Genomic DNA, 15,935 nt, shown 5'->3' on the forward strand with positions numbered 1-15,935 from the left:
TGTGTTTGTTTTTTAGATGAGTAGCTCCCAGGAGTACCTTCTGGTTTGTTGTATACAGGAATTCTGGGATACCTCCTAATACCCTGGAGGCCAATAACAGCGCTGGTGAGTGTCCACACCTGATTAGCAGCGCTGCATCACCAGCGCTGGATTCGCTACACCTGTAGCAGACCAGGAGTACAGCCAGCGCTGCAGCGCTGGCTGAGCTTTGTAAGTGTGGACACCGAGTAAGTTGCAGTGCTGTAACTCCCTCACCAGCGCTGCAACTTGCAAGTGTAGCCAAGCCCTGAATCTTTTATGGAGGATGAACATTGACAAGCAATAATCTTTGAAATGCTGTTGCTTGTGTAGTGTATTGAGTCTAACCTCTGTGAGCTAGCAGCCACTAGTAGGTGACATGGTTGCAAACACTTTAGCAGGTCTGACTTTCATCTAGCATGGGACATTGGTGGCACATTGTGAAAGAACTGACAGACACAGGCACAGCAGACTATTGTAGATAGCATAGCACTGATGTATATTCTTCCTAACACCAACATTGAAGGATATTTCTCTAAACACAGAGCACAACCTCTTCTTGCGTGTCTGATGTATGTGTGCGCGCCACTGTCTTGCCTTGGGGTGAATTGATAGGGAGTATGGTAATGTTTTTTTTTCAAACAGCAGACCCCAGTTGGTGTTATGAGGTGGCTGTCTATTGTAGCGGAGATGCCTTAAGATAAATCTTAGACCAAGATTTATCTTATTGGGCATATCCACATCAAGAAAAAGGGTTCTGAGTGCACTGCAATATTAGCACAAGACACAAATCCAGGCAACAAGAATTCTAATTTGCTTCTCCTTTCCCCCATTCCTAGAAAAGAAACATTTACTGGATTTCTTTTTTCAGATCAATACGGCTCCAAAACCCAGGGTGCATTAAATGTCAATTATCTGTACAGGGATATGGCGAATTCACTTTACTATGAGAGAAATCAATGACTTAAGTAACTATGGATTTGCTTTTTGATGTTTCATTGAAGAATTAAATTGAAAGTGATTGATGTTTGATGGCATTACATAATCTTTTAGCCAATCATATTTCCTCTCAATGAGATTATGGACATAACATCTATCTCTGACATTCACTGTCTCTACTGTCATACACCTTTAGGCTGTTCCCATGTTGTGCCACAATCTATAGCTCTGTTCTTCCTTCAGTCAGTGGAGTTACATGGGTGTAAATGAGGGCAAAGTTTGGTCCTTATTGTGGAAGTAGGTTCTTGACTTACTCATGTATCTAAACTCATTCCATTTAGAATTGCCCATTGCAATTCAGTCTGTTCCACCATATATTTAGCTGTGCCACACCTGAAGAAGAGCTCTGTATAAGCTCAAAAGCGTGTCTCTTTCACCAACAAAAGTTGAGCCAATAAAAGATAGTACCTCATCCACATTTTCTCATTGCAATTTAAGTTGGTTGCACAGAGAATTATTTTAATTAGCTAGGATGGCTATCTTTTGACAGAGGAATAAAGGTTGTATAGTGACACCTTCAAGAATCATGACAGTGAGGTTTCAAAGGATTTGGCATCAGCTATTCCCTTCCAAAACATGAAAAGATTTTTGAAATGTACATGGCAAAATCAGACAGAGCAGTCAGACTGAGAACTGGCTATAGAGCAAGTACCCCTATCTTAAAGAATAATGAGCAGCTAAGAAAGACTGCACAAACTGAAGGAATAATGGACCCCATTAACAAAGATGATTAGTAATCATAACATTTTATTTATATAGCATCCATTTACCCAAGCATCCTCCTATGTACACTCCACTAAAACAAATATAGCATTCAGGGCTAAAGCCCTATGGGTTTGCAATACCAACCATTAAATCAGCAAAGAGACTCATGCACCTCTTTGAGAGACTATGCCACAGCTTCAGTGGGTACCACACTGGCAAAATGAAACAATCCTTGTCAAGAGCACAGTGGTTACACCAATATATCTGTTCTAATTTTAGTTTTAAATGCAGCAGCTCTCATAGACTTTAAGGTCAGAAGGGACCATTATGATCATCTAGTCTGACCTCCTGCACAACGCAGGCCACAGAATCTCACCCACCCACTCCTGTAACAAACCCCTAACCTATGTCTGAGTTATTGAAGTCCTCAGATTGTGGTTTGAAGACCTCAAGCTGCAGAGAATCCTCCAGCAAGTGACCCGTGCCCCATGCTGCAGAGGAAGGCTATTTAATTGCTATACAATATAGATATACACACGCACACTGTTACTCATCCAATCCCTGTTCAGGAAAATAAGCTCTGTATTGCCTGTAAACTGTTAGATTTTATTTAGCTATAATTCTTGAATGAGCAGCAATTGACTCAAGTGCTTATTCTTTCCAACACTAACCAGTTCATTCCCTTTGACAATAAGCCCATAGGTACAGGATGTTCGTCAGGTATTTGAGTGAAGAATTTGTTTGTAATCCCATTACTCTGTGGGAGCTAGCCCTGCAGCTCCCACCAGATGGTGCTATATCCCTATCATTCTTCACCGGGTGGCGCCATAATTCCATCCCTTCTCACCAGATGATGCTGTTGTATGAATCTGTTATATCTTACCCTGCTATAAAGACAAGCTACTTTGACATGCTTGCCCAGTGACGCTTCCAATCCTATACATTAATGAACACATTTTTAAAGCCTCTTTTTAAAGCTAGTCTTGGTTCCAGGACCTGTGACTATTGACATAGTCTGACTTTCCTTTGTTGTGCTGAACATTCTATGAGGTGGGACACTCTCCACCTCAAAGTTACCATCACACTCACAGTGATTCCTGCCCTAATCGCTTCTAGGCTGTCCCTGTCATGCAGCATTCAGAGGGGCTCCTACAGTCGAAATCTGGAGTTTTTCTAATGGGTGCTATGTAGCATGACTCTCTTGTGGTTGCAGGAGTGAAAGGCCCAGTGTCTGAACTGAGGTATTAATTAAAGAGAAGGGGCAGAGATGTCCTAATAGGAAGCTAGGGAGTCCCTCCTTTAGGGTGACCAGACAGCAAGTGTGAAAAATCGGGATGGGGATGAGAGGTAATAGATGCCTAAATAAGACAAAGCCACAAATACTGGGCCTGTCCCTATAAAATCGGGACAGCTGATCTAATCTCCTACCTACAGCCCCTCCCTTCTGCTGAGATGTTTTGAAAATACAAGTGCAAGTCATTGAGTGCAGCCTGATGCATTCAAAAGGCAACATATTGCAATTGAGCAGAAGCTTTATGAACCAGAAATAAAAGCTGCACCAGCAGGGTTGGTTTAGCAGCATCCACAGAGGTGCAAAGAGCAGTTCAAGAAGCAGGGAAATTCTGCCACTTGATCTTCTGTGGAATTGAAAGCCTGGACAGCTTGTAAATTGTGAGCCATAATTCACTGCAGAGCTCAAACACATACATAGCTCACAGGTCAGAATGCCGGCCCTCGCCCAGGTATTTCTTCCAATCCAACGGTTCCACTGAGCACCAGATGTTTCACATGACAGGCTTGCTTTCTGAAGCTATTTTTACATGTGTGTGCCTGCATCATGCAGCACTGGGCCTCTAGACAACAGCATCAGGGACCTCAGGTAACAGCGAATGTGGTGGTAGGTCTAGACAGCAGCACCCAGAAACTCAGAGAATGGAATGCCAGTATGTTCGTACCAGCACACATATCCCCATATGGCTGAGCTAGCAGGGCTGCTCTTTCAGTGCACAGGGTAGAGTTGTAGTGCTGAAGATGGTTCTCTTGTATAATGAATACTGCCCTTTAGCATGTATGCATTATGATACAGTCTACTGACAGGCAGAATCACAGCCTGTCTTTTTCAGAGAGCCACCCTGCTTCATCTGGTGTGCAGGATGAACAGTGGATGAGGCTGGAACCCAGAGCACACCTATTTCACTCAGTGCAGAAGCCAGATGATGTGAATGGACTGAGGTAAGGGGCTGCCAAAAGAGGTAGGTTTGCTTGTAGTTAAGGCACTAGACTCAAGACTGGGATTTAGGCTCTTTTCCTGCCTCATCCACAGAAGCTGAGCCCTTGGGCAAGTTGTTTAAGCCAAAGTTTTCAAGTGTGGTCTCCGATTTTGGGTGTCCCAATTTTTGCATTATTCATCCCAAGACCCCAATGAGCAACACAGATAAACGTTAGCACAATGCATTTAAACATATTTCTTCCTTCAATTACACACATATGAGAGAAGAAAGTTTTGTGCTTTGTGCATCCCTAAGAGTAGGTTCCTTGAACGTGAAGTTTGTACTAAAGATCTGACAATGGCAATACCATCCTGTGAAATATTCTCTGTGCAGAGACTTTGCCATGCTACATGCTATCAGGCAGGCAACCTCACTATATAGAAATGTGCAATTCTGGAGACAGTTAAATAGAGAGGTGAGTGAGTGGAAACTTCTCTGTGGTTAGCAGTATTAATTCTTTTTGGTGCTCTGCACAGTTCATGCTCAGTCCATCCATCTTCTGTGCATGCTGCCATGACTGTGATCCAATCAAAGCGCCCAAGCCAAGTATAGGTGGACTGGGTTAGTACTCAGGTCAGAGACGTCCTGGGGACTGCTGAAAGTATGACTGGGAATTAACTAAGTAGCACTCTTTCCTCTAAGTTGATACTGAATTAGTGTCCCAGGCTGGTGCTATAGGGTGCTTTGCTGCTGAAGGTGGCAATTTTCAGATGAAATATGAAGCCAAAGTTTTGCTCTTGCATGGATCAATCACAAATCACATGGTTCTTTTGGCAAGAGTAGGCTCTTATGTAGAATGTATCTTGCCATGGCCCCATAGTTATGTAAAATGTTCCTGGATACAGGAACTGTCTTTCCTACAAGTCTAATCTAGTGTGTAACATGGCTGGGCAGTGCACTGAAACATGAAAATGGCCAGACTGGGTCAGGCCAATGATCCATCTAGCCCAGTATCCTGTCTTCAGACAGTGGCTGGTGCTAGATGCTTCAGAGGGAATGATCAGAACAGAGTAATTTATTGAGTCATTCATCTCCTGTCCTCCAATCACAGTTTCTGGCAGTCAGTGGTTTAGGGACTCCTGGAGCATGGGGTTGTGTCCTTGGTCAACTTGGCTAATAGCCACCGATGCACTTATCCTCCACGCATTTACCTAATTCTTTTGCAACATTCCAGTCTAGTGGTGGTAGGTGAAGTAACTCATCACACAGTGTGTCTGCAGTGCTTTGGGATCCTTCAGAACAAAATGGGCTATACAAATGGGAGGTATTATGATGTCTAAAGTAAGTTATCAGAGGGGTAGCCGTGTTAGTTTGGATCTGTTAAAGCAGCAAAGAGTCCTGTGGCACCTTATAGACTAACAGACATATTGGAGCATGAGCTTTCGTGGGTGAATATCCCACTTCGTCGGCTGCATAAAGTAAGTTGTAGCCAACTTGTCTGTTGTGCAGAATCCATCTGCACCTGCACATCTACAACCTGCATTATTCTGAGGGAAAATGGTTTCTGGAAAAACACCTGCCTTTGAAATGGCTCAGTGCTTGGAGTGGATGTGAATCTCAGGGTTTAGCAGTCATTGCTTTGAATATTAGAGGAAGTTATTAATGAAAGCGAATCAGAGCAGATTGTGTGTTTATAGAGGGAAAGGAAACAATAGTGCAGGAATGTTTATGCAACAATTCAAATAGAACTGGTTGGCAACACTTCTTATCAATGAATGGTTTTCTGATAAACTCTGCACAAAAAGCTTCATGCATGAAGGAAACAAGGAAACCCATGTGGCATCCGTCCACAGAAACAGAAGGGAAACAGAGTAGTGGTGGAAAGGGGAAGGAAATATTAAGTAAGAGTGATTACATGCAACATCAGAAACTACTGCTCTTAGATTCTCAAAGGGATATTTGAGAAGGGAGGATTCTCTGAATGAGACTTGTAAAACTGCATAACTTTGGGTGAAAAAGAGACTAAAGAGATATTTCCACAATATATGGCAGGTGCCACTGAATCAGAAATGGACCATCATGTACCAGGGGCACATTGTTTAAAACCCATCCATCTTATTACCATGGTGAAACCTGACCTATACATGTACATACGTGTGTGTGTTTATGTGTGTATGTCCTTTCCAGTTCATCCTGTCATGACTCCATTCTTTTCAGTGAGGTTACACCAGGGATGAATTTGTCCCAAATATTTGATGTATTAACTTCAGCAACACCTGTTTTCCTTGTTAGGCTGGTAGGACTGTCAGAATGGAATTCAAGTCCTAAGTGATGAGTCCTAAGTAGGTAGGGAGAGACAGACAGACCCACCTGTTTTGGCTGTTGGGTAGGTAGGACAAAAGGTAATGCAGTTGGATAATGGAGGTTGCTGTTGACACTCTGGAGTTCAGTTATACCCTTTGCATCTGTTATAAATGAAATAGTTTCATAAGGCTGAGTTGGTTCGGGAACAAATTCTGGCACAAACAATGCAGTAAGCAACACAGCTAGGCTTCCCCACACAGTTGCCCTCTTGAAGTAAACAGCTCTTTCTAAATGCTCAGGGTGCCTCATTACTGTAGCTAAGCACCTCTCAGACGTTAACATGTGTCTCCTTACATCACCCCATACAATAGGGAAGTGTGATTGTCCGCAGCTTGCAGATGGAGAACTGAGGCATAGAGATGATGTGACTCACGTAACATCACACAAGAAATGTGTACCAGAGCTGGGGTTTGAACACAGTTGTCCTGCGTCTCAGTCCTGTGCCTTAACCAGAAGATCATTCATCATCTCTTATACACAGAGCAAGCATAGCTTTTAAACAGCAGTTTACCCACACTCTTGTATCTAAAAGTCAGCAACTTTCTCATGGTGATAAGTGCCAGTAACAAAGGGCAGTGTGTCTAAAAATGTCCAGTCAACCCAAAGGCAAATGCGATAAGAGAGAAACATCCCATCAAGCTGCACAGTGTGTAGCATCTGGCTCCTTCTCCCTGATGTTTGTTTATTGTATAGCTTAAAAAATAGAAAAAGCACAGTCACACTATTCTAGGAGAAGTTAGTAGGAAACCTCATCTTAAAATGGAAGGAGAAGCATTTTTTAATTGTGAAAATATTTGTTTGGCCTGGGATGAGCTGCAGACTGATGAGTCTCCCTGCAGATAAGGCTATCAGTCAACACTGGTGCCTGGCAGAAGAATGAAGCAAGGGACAATTTTTAAGTGTGTGGATAAAAGCTGTAGAATGTTTTGGAGAAACCACCCCGCCTCTCTATGTCACAGAGACGGATCTGGGATGAATGAGTTGTCTGGCCCTTCCCACTTTGTGAAGTCATTGGCTGCTTGGTTCTAAGAGGGATTTAAAAAAGGAGAATAATTTGCCTTTGCCTGGGATTTGAGACTGTGAGAGTGCTGAAAGGTTAATCTCTGGGCTGCCACTATGCAGATCTCTTGGACTGTGTGCTCTGTCTGTGTCCTAATCCAAATTGCTGTACACTCAGTAGAAGGGTGGCAAGTGTTTAAAAATGATGCTACAGAAATCATCCCTGAGATCCCTGAAAATACAGAAACACCAGTGGAGCAAACTAACAGCAACAACAACACAATGAACCAGGCAAAACACGGGGGAAGACAGCCACAGCCATCTCTGGATCCAAATGGTAAGAAAAAGAAATGTTATATTACAGCCTCAGAACCTCACAACTTCCTGCGGGGTTTTCTGTTACACACGGTGATGAACTAACACTTGATAAAGTGCTGCAGAGCTAATGCTGTAGTGCTAACAAAGTCAGTCTCCTGTTTACCCTTCCCAGTGTTTGCCGTGTGTCTTTTCTTAAACAGAGACAAGTAATAGTGGCTATTAGCCATCAGGGAAATAAGATGCTATCTAGATCTAACAGTTTCACATCTACTCAATTATCTATTGGTACTTATGTGACCCACTGCATAGTGGTATCTCAGTGTATGTTCTGTTACAGAAGTTATAGTGGCTTCTTCACTACTGCAGGTGGAGTGACCAGAAATAAGGAGCTATAATCACAGCAGCTGCAATGTGGCAAAGTGCGACACTGAATTGGCCTGGGCAAAAGATATTTTTACCATAGCAAGACCACCCAGTAGTATTATTGACTGACATGATTTACTGCTGTCCTCATGCTGTAAACACGGTGAGCAGGTATCTCGGGGAGCCCATCTTCCTTTGAGAACAGAACAGGACAAGGGCTGGGGAAGGAGGTGATAATGAGAGCATTGTTAAATATTCTTAGAGGAACACTCCAATGATGGTTGTTAGCTCAGATATTTGATTGCACTGAACTATGCTAGAGAAAGGTGCTGCTCTTAGTGTCTCATGGGTAGACTCCAGTAGGCAACCTAACCCTGTTATTAGCCGTTTAAAGCTTTCACAGAGTTAATCCACAACTGAATGTAATCAGTGGGAGGAGCATTTATTCTTCTGGGGGCTCTCTGTTCTGTAGAGCAGCTACTTGGACTGGTACTTTAAATAGAACCAACAACATCAGGAGGCCTCCCGAAAGAAGCTCAGCATGGTACCAGGGCATTCGGCTAAGGATCCGACAGCACCAATGGCTCAGAAACACAAGTGCTTGGGCTGGGGAAGGGGAAGAGAATGGTCAGGGGAGTTGCCACCGGCACTGCCAAGAAAAAAAGAGTTTAAAAGTGAATTCCACACTGGCAAAAGGTGCCAGATTGATCCCTGCAGACTGAAATGTGTTTCGTCCCAGAGCAGCTGGAGGGCAGAATTCCCACACCCACTGTGCCTCACTTTGAAGGACTCCTCCTCTAGGAGAGATTAAAGGTGAGAAAGGAATTAAGTCTCCAATCAGGGTCCATTCAGTCCCTGGCCTCTGTGCTGAGGCTATCAGGAAGGGGACTAAATCATGCTGTCTCTGAGGGTTCTCTGGGATGGTGATATGTGCTGGTTCGGAAACTGGACTGAGACCCCCAAACTTATCACAAACATGAGGCCAGAAAAATATTTTTAAAAACACAATACCCCTTTTCTTTTTCTGAGTGGAGTCAAATTCAAAGGTTTTAATAACATCCCAGCATCATGACAGGGCACAATTCCCTCCTCCCAGCCCCTCCCGGCCACAGTCCCATGGAATGCTACTGCCCAGGCCCAGCATTGGCTGCCCTCCCTAGCAGCAGACCACTTAGCAGATCCAATATCTTCAAGGGATGAATTTGTCTTGCTGTTGGGAAGAAGGTTTGACTTTTGGGAGTGTCTCTCACTACCTTAGAATTGTGCAGTCTGCCTCCCTGCCACCTATAGGAACACTTAAGACTCTGAGGGGGGATTTTAATTTATGACACCTCAAAGAGACTTGGGGTTCTCTCGAGGAATGCCATGCACTTGTATAGCTGCATCAGTGTCTTTAGTGGAGTAGGGTAGGGGTAGTAATCAGAGCCACAGTGCAATAGATGTTGTCCCTACCTGAAATGAGGCTACCTGAGACTAGTGCCGATATGGCATCATGTGGGATCAGCGTGCATGTAACACAGAAGGATCTGTGTCGACAGAAGCAGCACATGTCTGAGGCATGTGCTAAGGTGTCTAATATAGCAGTATGTGTGTGCCCCACTGCTGAGCTGGCATAAAAGGCCAGAGTCTAAACATTAAGACTACCTGAGTCAAAACTCAATTTCTTAAATGCTCAGGAAATGTGTGAGTATAAAATATCTGATTAACCTGTCTCACTAAATCATACAGGGTCTCAGTATCAGCATAACTACAATACTAGACCAAAAAATGTTTAATCTGGTAAATGCAGTCTTTAGAATTGCCAAAATATGAAGCTGCAAAATCTATATTTGCATGACTCTAGCCCCCTCCCGACTACTCATGTGTTTAAAGTTAAGCTTGTGCAAAGTGTTTACAGGGCTGGGGGCCTAAGTCTGAATGAATAGACATACAGTACATCCAGAAAGCAGATCTCTGCTGGGTTAAAAAAAAAATGCTGGTTTCGTAGCATAGGGGAAAATCCTTAAAAATTCACTGAGAGAAACGTGAGTCTAAAAAACATTACACCACTAAGGAATTCAGAATTAAAGCTACTAGTCTCCTTTGGTGGCCTTTGCAGAGATGTGCCTTTTTCACAGCAGGAGAAGGAATGACAACTGCCTTCTCTTTGGTTTTCCACCTTTGTAGGTTTTTGTCATAATTAAATTCTCGTTTGTGCTCCATATATTTCTTTTGGTTAGACTAGAGGAATAAAGTGTGTTCAGATAGATGAAGTTCAAGCCCTTATTTGCTAAACAGTCTCCACAATCAATCTGCATACATTCCAAACATGTAGCTAAGCACATTGGTTGAACAAAGACAGAAAGAAACCCTCATGGAGACAGTGCTTTTCCCCGTTCTAATGATAAATGCATCTGTAGCATCAATTATTTAACTGGAAAGTTCTTTGCCTATAAAAGGAGCTTTTCTAAATCCTTAGAGCGAAAATCTCATATTTTCTACTGTGTCCCTTGCCTCTGGCAATCTATTAAAGCACAAGCAAAAGCCTGGTAAGGTTTCTAATTTGGCAGAAGATGCCTCTGTCTGATCGAAGGAAATGACATGGATAATGTGGGATTAGAACAGAGAGTGGGAGGTCAGGAATGTCAAATAAGTGGTGAATTAATGGGTTCTCCGAGAGGTGGGAACTCCATCCTTAGTCACAGTTCCCATCTGCTAGTTTCCTTATTGTTCTTGTTATTAGTCATGTGACACTACAAGGGACTCTGGAGATCAGAACAAGGAGACCTGTAACATGTCTGATGCTGGGCAGAAACCTTTGCAGGGATCCATGGCCCTTTACAGAAAATAGAGGGGACAAAGTCTGCACTTGTTCACACCTGTGCAGGCCGGCTAAGTAAGGGTGAAGTGGCAGAAGTGCAGGCAGAATTTGGCTATAAGAATTTTGATTTTGATTTTCACCGAAACTTTGGACCAGGTTTTGCTCTTGCTTACTCCAGTTTAAATCCAAAGTGAGTAACTGAGATCAATGGAGTTAAACTAATATAAATGAGAGAAGGTTTTTAGCCCACAGGTGTCATGAAGGGGCAGAATCTGAGTTTGTTGGTCCTCTATTGCCCTCCTGCAGCTCACCCCCAGTGACTCCAGCGATGTTACTCTAGAATCACGCAGGTGGAAATCAGCAAAATTTAAGCCTTAAACATCTTTATTTCTGCCCTGAGAGGTCAATGCTTAGGGCTGTTCTGATTCCTGCCTCAGCTTCCTGCACATCCTCTTTGCTTCCTTTTTAGCGCACGTGTTTTCCCATGTAGCACCTGATATGCCTTTTTCCTACTTGCCCTGCAGGTTTTAATCTCTTGTTTATACAAATACTGAGCTGCAATATCCACTGTAGTACTGGGGTGTTTGGATGCAGGGTTTGGTGCAGAGCCAGCTCTTATTGTTCAATTTCTGAATGATAAACAGATGCTTCTTTATGCCAATACCAGCCTTTCTCCTGCCTGGTGTGCAGCTTCCTGTGTAGAAGAGAACTTTACCTGAAATTTCCAGGTGATGCTCGATCGACTCTAACCATCTCTTTGGGGGCTTTATTAGTACAATTTTGGATAAAAATGTGCTGGTTTAAAGGTCCCAGAGCTGGATTTCAGCTGCAGCATGAGGCTAGAGGCACGATGAACAAGAAGGGATGGAGATGCCTGTAACTAGTTTGTTTTTTCTTTGCAGATGCCTCAGATTTCAGCTGCAGAGAGCTGCGCTACACACGGTATGTCATTGATGGGCCCTGCCGCAGCTTCAAGCCCGTAAAGGAGCTGGTCTGCTCAGGCCAGTGTTTCCCCTCCCACCTCCTCCCTAACTCTATTGGCAGAGGAAAGTGGTGGCGCCAGAATGCCCTGGATTACCGCTGCATTCCCGCACACGCTCGCACTCAGCGCATCCAGCTGGCCTGCCCCCAGGAAGAGACTCGGACTTACAAAATCCGAGCTGTCACCGCATGTAAATGCAAGCGCTACACTCGCTACCACAATCAGTCTGAGCTGAAGGACTTCGGGAAGGAAACCATCAGGCCTCAGAAAAACAAGAAGCCTCGTCTCTCCAGAGCAAGGGGCAGCAAATCCAACCAGCCTGAACTAGAAAATGCCTATTAGAAAGTTCCTTCTGAGAGGTACAACCCAACAGCTCTGGATATTTTGCATTTCATCAAATGGCAGAGACAGACAGGCCACAGAGTAAGGTTCTGAATGCAGTGGAATCCCATTCCTCTTGCAACGCTAGGTTAAGGGCTCGCATAGTCAAAACCTATCAGATTCTAACAGCTGTGGTCTGATGAAAGAGAGAAATTGAGCTGGTGGGAGCAGCACCTAAATTCAATCTGAAAGGAGAGTTAGCCTGGGAATTTGTATGGGGTTTTGTGGTGTGCACACTAAAGAAGGCAGAGGAAGCAAAGGTATTATGGTGACTGTTCCATATATTACACTTTGCAAGATGTCATTATCCTTACTTTGTCTGAACAGAGCCTTGAAAGCCCTCTCAAAACCACTTCAGGCAGGACAAGAACGAGAGTAGAGAAACAACAGGAGAAGAGTCAGAAAGCTTTGACTGAGTTTTAGGAAGTAGCAACAGAAGACTAAGGAAATTCAAATGTTTTAGTGAAAGAGAATAAAGTCCTGCCAGATTTCTGCATGCCCAAGTAATTTCCTTAAACGAGGAGAAACATGAGTCAAACATGAAATTTGTGATCCCAAAGTGCAAGTATAAATGTGAATCTGAGCCATTCCATATCTTTACTCTTATAGTACAAGCCTCAACAGATTTTAGGTTGAGATTTGACACCATCAGAAATGACTGGGATAGTGAAACCAATCCTGCTCAGTTGCTGGAGAGTGACGCAGATGGCCACATGGAGGCCCCTCCCAAACCCCATAACTCTATGATGTTAATCTTTTAAACAGATATATGGAGAGCCATACATATTTTTCCTAGAGTTTTTCAAACTACTTCTAACACAGCTGAGTAATTTACAGTGAGGGCCAATAGGAAGGATACTGAGTATTTGCATTACTCCTCCAAAAGCAAATTAATTTTAGCATCAAAGCTGAGATGTCAGCTTCTTATGTTCTCTGTTCTGCAAAGCTTGGATCATCTGACCCTATGCTCTGTTTTGCTGGACTGGGCATGGCAGGTTCTGAGGGTAAGGTGCTGGTTCCATATTAGCGTGAGCCTGTACTAATTTGAAAACCAGTGAACTCCTTCTGAGAAGCCTTGGCTATGTGCGGTTCAGTTTGACAGTGTCTTTCCTTTTAAATAGCTTCACACCATTCACACGTTTGTGTTTTTATATTAAAGGGTATTATTGAAAAATTAATATTCAAATGCTGTACATATGCTTTAGGACTGCAAACCGTAGTATCACATAATCCAAAATTTGGATGGAAAATAATTCCTTGCTGTTCTTATTTTCTGTGTAGCATTGACGTAAAAATCTTCTAAGATGTGAGTTTAAAACTTTGGTAGATTTTGCAACTATTTTAAGTGGAACCAGAATCTAAATGTGAAAGCTATTGTTTCAAAGAGTAAGTTACATATTTATTTTCTCATGTAAATTATTTATGCAATTTTTTTCTTGTAGAGAATGAGAAGTAATACTGCTTGCAAAATACTAGTCTGTTATTTCAGATTTTAAATATATTGTTAATAAAGTAGTGACAATGAGTAATTACAGGAAAGACTTGTGTTAATTTTTAAGTCACAGTGCAAAGAAAGCCTGATGCAAAGCTACTGGGATCTGGTTCTCATAGCTGCAGTGAAGTCTATTATGAACAACCAGTTCAACATACCCTTCAATCTAAGAAGCAAATTCTTCAGTTCCCAAGAGTGTCAAAGTCTATGTGTGCTCCATTTAGTGCCACACAGTTCTCTATCACTGTAGCCCTCAGCTAGCTCCCTCTAACAATTCACAGCACAGAACAGGGTCTGGCTCCAACCAGTGACCCACACTTCTCTGCCCTAGAGCATCAAGGTCTTGAATCTGGTTTCACACATTATGACCTAGGTCACTAGAGGAATGCAGTGTCTCCAATATGCCATACATCTCCTGGAGAAGCACAGCCTGGGCAGTGAAGTAGTTCAGTGGTGTTTCAATCTACTTTAATTCTCTTCCTCCTCAGGGAAGGAAAGGCTCTGCAGAATTTAACTGCCCTCCAACTGGATGGTGCCTCCTGGCTCAAACATTCACCAGCTGATAAAGCCACCAAAAAAACAGTAAGGCCATGAGCTTTCAAGTTGTTACAAACTCTCTCATTGTGAAAATGGGGAAATCCCTTTGCTTAAATAACCAAGCAGCAATTGGCTTTCCAATATTTCTGGATACAGTGTACTCGTGTCTGCCCTCACTTCTGCACGTCAGCCATCCTTAAAGAATATGGGAGTTGCATCCATGTAACTGAAGGCCTGGCCGAGTACATCTGATCTGCCTGTCCATTCATTGTGAATTTCAGTGTAATAGATTGTGCTGGGCAGGACTACAGCAGCCAGCTCGTAAGGCAGCCCTTCACAGTAGCCCGGGAATACTGCTCCTTGTTGCTAATTCAAAGCTTTGGTGTGGAAACTGGACACAGATTTTGCTGGATACTTGAGCCAAATTTTCAAAAGTGATCTTTGATTTTAGGTGCCTCGTTTGTTGTGTCCCCATCGTGAGACCCTTCGGGCCTAATTTTATGAAGGAATGAGCACCCACAATGGGAGCTTGCAGGTGTTGTTAAGCACTTATGAAGATCAGGCCCATGGCGTCTCAAGCTGAGTGCCCAAACACTGAGGCATCCAAAAGTAGTGGACAGTTAAAAAAAATGTTTGCCCTGCCAGTCTGTTGCAAAAAGCCTTGCCTCCCAGGGTCTGCGTGATGTTTCTTCTGAAACAGCATATCTAATTCAAACCCAGAAGATGCGTCTTAAAAGTATGGGACCAAATAAAAGCTGAAACAAAATAAAAGCTAGTGCCTGGGCTAGCCTCTTCCCTGCCTGTGTTCCAAACTTTCATAAAACCTTCCACATTGAGCTCTTTAGCTAGGATGCCGCCAGGGCTTTCTGCAGATGAGCTGTGGTCTAGTGTATTGTAATTGTGTGTCTGGGCACATTTTTTTGTCAAGTTCTGTGTACATTTATGGAACTGGCATCTGGCATGTTACCAGGACAGGGGGTAGGACCTGGCACCGTTTTTGTGAACAGCTGGGAAAAGATTAAATTGGAGCCCTTTACAGAGATGCTTCTGATGCAGATTCCTGTGAAAAACCCTTCCCCCTCCCTCATCTCACCTCACCTGGTGAGCTGCTTGCAGGGGACCCCCTCCTGCCATTGCTCTTATATTTCTTCATTCTGATGCTTAAGCAAAAGATTAGGATATAATTCTTATATCTGTCCTACTCCTCTGGAACAGGAAGGAGGATTTATGGAGGCTTCCTATCCTAACAAAGTCCCCCACTGTGCCCGTGTTTGCCCAGATCAGGATAAGCCCAGCAGTGCAAAGGGGCAACTAAGTACAAATAACTCCCCCACCCCCATGGATTTGGGGTTTGTCTTGAGTTGGAAGAATTGCTTGCATAGCTTGTTGTAGAGCAGTAGTAAATGTCAGTTCTCATCTCATGTCAATATCTAATGACCTCCTCTTATTGCCAAAAGCCAGAGCATTGCTAAACTCTGAATACAGGCATGAAAGGTCAAACTAAACAGTAAAAAAGATCTATTTTCTTTCTTTCATTTAAATTGCTGAAGCACTGCTTTGCACAAGAAACCGGAATAGCCATATGACATTTGATTGCATACCCTCATCCCCATTTCCTTCCCTTTCTTGCATTACCTATTGCTTCACAACTATAAACTCTTTGGGGCAAGGACTGTGTTTTCAGATATGTCAGTACAACAGGCCCTGATCCTGACTGGGGCTTCTGGGTGCTGCTGTAATACAAATATTAAATGATATCTCCTTAAG

The 15,935-nt window shown here is 43.2% G+C and overlaps 1 protein-coding gene across 1 annotated transcript; it reads left to right on the forward strand.

Annotated features, from left to right (window-relative positions):
* Positions 1-7,409: 7,409 nt before the first annotated feature.
* On the forward strand, positions 7,410-12,578 carry SOST (sclerostin). Its single transcript, XM_032772797.1, has 2 exons — positions 7,410-7,632; positions 11,679-12,578. Exons 1-2 carry the CDS (start codon positions 7,413-7,415, stop codon positions 12,098-12,100), a joined length of 642 nt encoding a protein of 213 aa, XP_032628688.1. The 5' UTR covers positions 7,410-7,412; the 3' UTR covers positions 12,101-12,578.
* Positions 12,579-15,935: the final 3,357 nt, after the last annotated feature.

Source organism: Chelonoidis abingdonii, chromosome 21 (genome assembly GCF_003597395.2).
Source record: "Chelonoidis abingdonii isolate Lonesome George chromosome 21, CheloAbing_2.0, whole genome shotgun sequence".
Taxonomy (NCBI): Eukaryota; Metazoa; Chordata; order Testudines; family Testudinidae; genus Chelonoidis; species Chelonoidis abingdonii.

What these genes read in the sequence shown, in the direction of transcription:
- SOST (XM_032772797.1), top strand. Translation starts at nt 7,413, where the DNA reads ATGCAGATCTCTTGGACTGTGTGCTCTGTCTGTGTCCTAATCCAAATT. An exon ending in GCCATCTCTGGATCCAAATG is followed by an intron (nt 7,633 to 11,678) that starts GTAAGAAAAAGA and finishes TTTTCTTTGCAG; the next exon opens with ATGCCTCAGATTTCAGCTGC.